We start from the raw sequence: 7,500 nt of genomic DNA on the forward strand, positions 1-7,500 counted from the left end.
TGTAGATCTCTCTCTGGTCTGTAGATCTCTCTCTGGTCTGTAGATCTCTCTGTGGGTCTTTGAAACCGAGAAGTTGAATTTTCACAGATGAATTAAATTGATCCTTTACCTTCTGGTTTGAGTAACAGCTAAACCTCTCCTCTCTCTCTCCTCTCTCCTCTCTCTCCTCTCTCTCTCCTCTCTCTCTCTCTCATCCTCTCTCTCTCCCTCCTCTCTCCTCTCTCTCCTCTCTCTCCTCTCTCTCTCCTCTCTCCTCTCTCTCTCCCTCACTCTCTCCTCTCTCCTCTCTCTCTCTCATCTCTCCTCTCTCTCCTCTCTCTCTCCTCTCTCTCTCTCTCTCCTCTCTCTCTCCTCTCTCTCTCCTCTCTCTCCTCTCTCTCCTCTTTCTCTCCTCTCTCTCTCCTCTCTCTCTCCTCTCTCTCTCCTCTTTCTCTCCTCTCTCTCCTCTCTCTCCTCTTTCTCTCCTCTCTCTCTCCTCTCTCTCTCCTCTCTCTCTCCTCTTTCTCTCCTCTTTCTCTCCTCTTTCTCTCCTCTCTCTCCTCTCTCTCACCTCTCTCTCCTCTTCTCTCCTCTTTCTCTCCTCTCGTCTCTCCTCTCTCTCCTCTTCTCTCCTCTCTCTCTCTCTCTCTCCTCTCTCTCTCCTCTCTCTCCTCTCTCCTCTCCTCTCTCTCTCCTCTCTCTCTCTCCTCTCTCTCACTCTCTCCTCTTCTCTCCTCTCTCTCTCCTCTCTCTCTCCTCTTTCTCTCCTCTCTCTCCTCTTTCTCTCCTCTCCTCTCCTCTCTCTTCTCCACCTCTCTCTTCCTCTCTCTCCTCTCTCTCTCCTCTCTCTCTCCCTCTCTCTCCTCTCCTCTCCTCTTTCTCCTCTTTCTCTCTTTCTCTCTCTCTCCTCTCTCTCTCCTCTCTCTCCTCTTTCTCCTCTTTCACTCCTCTCTCTCCTCTTTCTCTCCTCTCTCCTCACTCTCTCCTCTCTCTCCTCTTTCTCTCCTCTTTCTCTCCTCTTCTCTCCTCTCTCTCCTCTCCTCTCCTCTCTCTCCTCTCTCTCTCCTCTTCTCTCCTCTCTCTCCTCTTCTCTCCTCTCTCTCCTCTTTCTCTCCTCTCTCTCCTCTCTCTCTCCTTCTTCTCTCCTCTTTCTCTCTCTCTTCTTTCCTCTTCTCTCCTCTCTCTCCTCTCTCTCTCCTCTCTCTCCTCTCTCTCTCCTCTTTCTCTCCTCTCTCTCCTCTTTCTCTCCTCTTTCCTCTCCTCTTTCTCTCCTCTCTCTCTCCTCTTTCTCTCCTCTTTCTCTCCTCTCTCTCTCCTCTTTCTCTCCTCTTTCTCTCCTCTCTCTCCCTCCTCTCTCCTCTCTCTCTCCTCTTTCTCTCCTCTCTCTCTCCTCTTTCTCTCCTCTCTCTCCTCTCTCTCTCCTCTCTCTCTCCTCTTTCTCTCCTCTTTCTCTCCTCTCTCTCTCCTCTCTCTCTCCTCTCTCTCCTCTTTCTCTCCTCTCTCTCTCCTCTCTCTCTCCTCTCTCTCTCCTCTTTCTCTCCTCTCTCTCTCCTCTCTCTCGCCTCTCTCTCCTCTCTCTCTCCTCTTTCTCTCCTCTCTCTCTCCTCTCTCTCTCCTCTTTCTCTCCTCTCTCTCCTCTTTCTCTCCTCTCTCTCTCCTCTCTCTCTCCTCTCTCTCCTCTCTCTCTCCTCTCTCTCTCCTCTCTCTCTCCTCTCTCTCTCCTCTTTCTCTCTTTCTCTCCTCTCTCTCCTCTCTCTCTCCTCTCTCTCTCCTCTTTCTCTCCTCTTTCTCTCCTCTCTCCTCTTTCTCTCCTCTCTCTCCTCTTTCTCTCCTCTTTCTCTCCTCTCTCTCTCCTCTCTCTCCTCTCTCTCTCCTCTCTCTCCTCTCTCTCTCCTCTTTCTCTCCTCTCTCTCCTCTTTCTCTCCTCTTTCTCTCCTCTCTCTCCTCTCTCTCTCCTCTCTCTCCTCTCTCTCTCCTCTTTCTCTCCTCTCTCTCCTCTTTCTCTCCTCTTTCTCTCCTCTCTCTCCTCTTTCTCTCCCCTTTCTCTCCTCTCTCTCTCCTCTTTCTCTCCTCTTTCTCTCCTCTCTCTCTCCTCTTTCTCTCCTCTTTCTCTCCTCTCTCCTCTTTCTCTCCTCTTTCTCTCCTCTCTCCCCTTTCTCTCCTCTGTCTCTCCTCTCTCTCCCCTTTCTCTCCTCTCTCTCTCCTCTCTCTCTCCTCTCTCTCTCCTCTCTCTCCTCTCTCTCTCCCCTTTCTCTCCTCTGTCTCTCCTTTCTCTCCTCTCTCTCTCTCCTCTTTCTCTCCTCTCTCTCTCCTCTTTCTCTCCTCTTTCTCTCCTCTCTCTCCTCTTTCTCTCCTCTCTCTCCTCTCTCTCTCCTCTCTCTCTCCTCTCTCTCCCCTTTCTCTCCTCTTTCTCTCCTCTGTCTCTCCTCTTTCTCTCCTCTCTCTCCTCTATCTCTCCTCTTTCTCTCCTCTTTCTCTCCTCTTTCTCTCCTCTCTCTCTCTCCTCTCTCTCTCCTCTTTCTCTCCTCTTTCTCCTCCAGTCTCCCGTCAAGAACGGCAACCCTTCCTCGCTGTCCTCCTCTTCCTCATCCTGTTCTTCATCCTCCTCTTCCTCCGGAGCCTCGTCCTCCTCCTTGGTCTCTATGGCGACCGTCGGCGGGGGCGTCGGCGGGGCCATCACCGGGGGCAACAGTCTCCTGGGCACCATGGGGGGTCTCCTCTCCTCCTCCGGCAGCTATAGCAACGCCACCCTGACGCCGCAGCACCACCCGTCTCTGCCACGGCACCAGGCCAAGAACTCTCCCTCCTCCTCCTCCTGCTCCTCCTCCTCCTCGGCCCACTCCAACGCCAACCCCAGCCCCTCCGGCAGCCTCCTCCCCGCCTCCTCCTCCTCGCCCCCCAACGCCAGCGCCCCCAGCCCGCTGGCGCCCGGCCCCCCGGCCCAGCTCCCCTCTCCGGCCTCCAGCCTGGGCGTGGCCCTGGGGAAGGGGGGGCTGGTGACCGGGGCGTCCCTCCCCAGCCAGATGTCCGTCCTGGGCCTGTCGGTCAGCTCCGCCGGCCTGCTGCCCGGCTCCACGCCCTACGCCCAGGCGGCCGCGTCGGGGCCCATGGGCGTGGTCATGCAGGGCGCCATCGGCAGCGGCTCCTCTTCCAACTCCTCCTCCGGCGCCATGGGCCCCGTGGGCGGGAGCGGCATCGGCGGAGGGTCGTCCTCCTCCTCCTCCACGGGGTTGCTGGGCTCCGCCCCCGGCATGGTGGGGATGGGCGGCGGCATGCTGGGCCTGGGCTCGGGGCCCTCTCTGGTGCAGGGCCCGCCCCTGGTGGCGCCCAGTCCCATCGGAGGGGGCCTGGCGCCCGGCAGCGGCGTGGGGGTCATCGGGAGCCACAGCAGCAGCTTGGGGTCGATGGCGCCCGGAGGCGGAGTGGGAGGTGGGAGCATGGGACTCCCCAGGCCACCTAGTGGACAGAAACAGAATGGCAGCACTAGTGAGTGTCAGATTACTGCCTATTACGTGTTTTATGCATGTTTTATGCGTGTTTTATGCGTGTAGCCAAACACTGCATTTGAGTTGATTATTATTATTGTGTGTTCAAAATTGAGCGTGTCTCTGTTACTGACTCCCTATCCTCTCCCCCCCCCCCCCATCCAGGTTACAGTGCTATAGTAGCGGACAGCACACCAGACTCCGCCCTCAACATTGCCAGCCAATCACAAAGCAGCCAACCACCGTCTTTGACCTCCACAGCCAATCAGCCGTGAGTAGCAGGGACAAACTAGAGCAGGGGTGGCCAACCAGTCAGAGACTAAGAGCCACAAAAATTACTGTGGTACCACCCAGAGCCACAACATATATACCAGCGTTTCTCAACCTTTTTTTCAGTCACCGCACCCTTCATAAGTACTTAAAATCCCAAGGCACCCCAGTCTAAAATAATAAGAAAAACATTATTGTCCATTAAATATACATTTAAAGTTAATTTATTTAAAATTAATACATACAAGATATTTTCTGACATAATATATTTTGGACTGGGCTGGGTTAGGCTGAACTGGGCTGGGTTAGGCTGAACTGGGCTGGGTTAGGCTGGGCTGGACTGGGCTGGGTTAGGCTGGGCTGGACTGGGTTAGGCTGGACTGGGTTAGGCTGGGTTGGGCTGGACTGGGCTCGAGATGAGGCTTTGAAATGTCCCAATGATGTCTGGCATATCAGACAGAATGTCTTACCATTACGTTCTATGAAGAAAAAATTACTCTCCCCACTCGGGTAAAAAATGTCCTGTGTTCGTCTTCATATTTTCTTTTCGCTGCGCATTTCTTTCCAGCCATTCTTTGGTTGTGTACAGTAGCCTAGGCTACGTTAGCTTTTGTCGTAAAAGAGAATGACCCACGCAAAGCAAATTATTTTGTTTACAATAGGTGCGTTAACATGACAAATATTTTTCAATCTGGTTGATTTCAAGCTGATTTCATCTTGAGCATATACATGGGATACAAAGTAAACTGGTTGGATGTTTACATGTGACAACGAGACAAATGTTTCGAACGCGCACGCAGCCGTGAGTGATTGCGTTACGATGGTTACAAACAGCTGACTACGGAACTGTCGAGCGTGCCTTGATTAGTCAAGTCTTGAACATGCGCAAAATGAACGCAGAACGCAGCATCAATCCGTTTCAAGGTAGTATACATGACGGACCAAACGGTTTCGAAAAGGTTTAAACTACCTCCTTGAAAAGCGATCGGGTTGGGGCGTTTCAGTCGGATTGAGGTGTTTATATGACATATTTTCAATCGGTTTGGTCTTCCAAACCTATTTGAAACCGATTCAAACTGTCCATGTAAACGCACCTAATCATTTTGTTACCAAGGTGATTTGCTACCTATATGATTGGTTTGAAGTGGTTCTCACGCGACTTCCTCACTAGCGAAACGAATCATGATTTTATGACAAATCTGCAATAAACTAAAATGGGCGGGAAGAAATGCACAGCGAAACTAGAGAGAGAGAAACGTTTTTATGGAATGAATGAATTTAATTTTTAATGAAAGGATGGAAGAGCCGCAAGCCAACTTTTTTTGGGAATGGATGGAGGAGCCGCACATTGACGGGCAAAGAGCCACATGCGGCTCGCGAGCCGTGGGTTGGCCACCCCTGAACTAGAGAAACAGATCAAACCGTCTCTGCCCTCGTTTGAACGGCGCTTTCAGCCAGGTATCCTGACAGGTCAAGGGTCAGCCAGGTATCCTGACAGGTCAAGGGTCAGCCAGGTATCCTGACAGGTCAAGGGTCAGCCAGGTATCCTGACGGGTCGAGGGTCGTTAGGGACTAGGAAGGTTCCACAATGAGAACGCTTCTTATTTCCCAACTAGGGTTCATCTATTTGTGTCAGATCGTTCAGGATCACATTTAAACCCCCACCCCCCCCCTCTCTCTCTCTCTCTCTCTCTCTCTCTCTCTCTCACCCCCCCCCAGGAAAGACAGTGGCCCCAGCCTCCTGGGATCGATGACCCTGCCCCCCAGCTCTCCCTCGCCCTCCTACAGCGAGAGCAAGCCCGCGGGGAGCCTTCTGAACGGACCGCTCTCCTACACACTGCCCTGCCTCAGCATGGAGGTGAGAACCACACACACACACCACCACACACACACCACCACACACACACCCCACCACACACACCCCACCACACACACCAACCCTCTCCTACACACACCCCACCACACACACACCCCACCACACACACCCCAGAACCACACACACACCCCACCCCTCTCCTACACACACCCCAGAACCACACACACACCCCAGAACCACACACACACCCAGGATGTGATGAACTGACAAATGAAATACTGAAATGCCCCTTGTTCTTAGAACTTCTTTTTGTTTTGTTTCTTTTTTGTTTTGAAAATGGGACTATTCCATCAGTTTGGTACAAATCTATTGTGAGTCCAATACCGAAATCTTTAAAAAACGACCCAAGAATACCCTCAAATTACCGTGGCATTAGTCTATTAAGTACAGCATATATAAATTATATACATCTATTCTTAACACTAGGCTCATGGCTTATCTGGAAGAAAACAGCTGTTTAGTGGAGGAGCAGAATGGTTTTAGAAAGGCTAGAGCCTGCATTGATCATGTCTACTCTATTACCACAGTAGTCAAAAATAGAATAATGCAAAACAAATCATCATTTGCTTGTTACATTGACTTCCAGAAAGCTTTTGATTTTGTCAACAGAGATCTACTAGCATATTGTCTTCTTGAAGAAGGAATAGAAGGAAAATTATATTGGGCCATACAATCATTGTATAAAGATCCACATGCCTGTGTTAAGGTTAATGAATACTGCTCAGGGTGGTTCCCTACCCCATCAGGGGTCAAGGCCTGTGTTAAGGTTAATGAATACTGCTCAGGGTGGTTCCCTACCCCATCAGGGGTCAAGCAGGGGGACTGTCTCTCTCCCACTCTGTTTGCTATATTTATTAACAATCTAGCTAAGGAAATAAAACACTTAGGACTGGGTCTAAATTATGATGGTAGTAAAAAATTGGACATATTACTTTATGCTGATGATATAATTCTGGTAGCGGAAAAGGAAAGGGATCTAGAAAAAATGTTAGTATGTGCAGAAAGCTGGTGTAAGAAGTGGAGACTTAAAGTTAATCATAGCAAAACTCAGCTCATGCATTTCAGACAGACAGGGATTAAAAGGAGCAATTTCCAGTTTTATTTTGGGGATCAAAAACTAGAGTATGTTGGGAATTATAAATATTTAGGTTTCATTTTGATGAGCATTTACATTTTGAACATGGTACATCTGTACTGGCTGAATCTGCCAGTAGAGCACTTGGTGGTATAATAGCAAAAACTAAACAGCTGGGAGATTTGGGATATGCTACCTACTCCAAATTATTTCACACATGTGTTTGTCCGGTTATGGACTATATGGCAGGAGTATGGGGGTCAAAGGTAAATATGAAAGGAGAAATGGTCCAGAACAGGGCAATACGGTATTTTCTAGGAGTTCATAAATTTGTCCCGGTATTGGCAATAAGAGGAGATATGGGCTGGGAGCCAGGTGACGAGATGGAAAGGTAGCATGTTAGCTCTATGGAACAGACTAATAAAAATGCCAGAGAGTCGAGTTGCTAGGAAAATATTCAACTGGGATGTAACTGTAAAAGGTGCATGGGCCAGTGAGATAGAGGACATACTAGGACAAATAGGAGCATCTGACCTTTTCCAAAATGTAAATACGGTGAATATATCTTTGGTTAAGGAAGCTTTGTCTAATACACATCAGATAAAATGGTCACAGGATATACTACATAAACCGAAATTAAGAACGTTTAGTATGATAAAAAGGTGGTATGGAAATGAAAAATATATGTGTGCTCCATTATCCAAAAGACAAAGATCATTATGTGCCCAACTTCGCTCTGGGATCTTGCCCCTGCACCTTGAAACTGGACGTTATCGGGGGGTTACAGAAGAAGAGCGCATTTGTATCTATTGTAA

At 49.8% G+C, this 7,500-nt stretch overlaps 1 protein-coding gene across 1 annotated transcript in view; it reads left to right on the plus strand.

The window, feature by feature from the left end:
- Positions 1-7,500, plus strand: part of LOC311322953 (CCR4-NOT transcription complex subunit 3-like) — a 29,645-nt gene that overhangs the window by 14,760 nt on the left and 7,385 nt on the right. Inside the window, exons 8-10 of the mRNA XM_084455070.1 lie at positions 2,520-3,465; positions 3,630-3,735; positions 5,454-5,592. Coding sequence (XP_084311196.1) covers positions 2,520-3,465; positions 3,630-3,735; positions 5,454-5,592 — 1,191 coding nt within the window. The remainder of the gene's footprint in view (positions 1-2,519; positions 3,466-3,629; positions 3,736-5,453; positions 5,593-7,500) is intronic.

Source organism: Borostomias antarcticus (assembly GCF_949987555.1).
Source record: "Borostomias antarcticus genome assembly, chromosome: 21".
Classification (NCBI taxonomy): Eukaryota; Metazoa; Chordata; class Actinopteri; order Stomiiformes; family Stomiidae; genus Borostomias; species Borostomias antarcticus.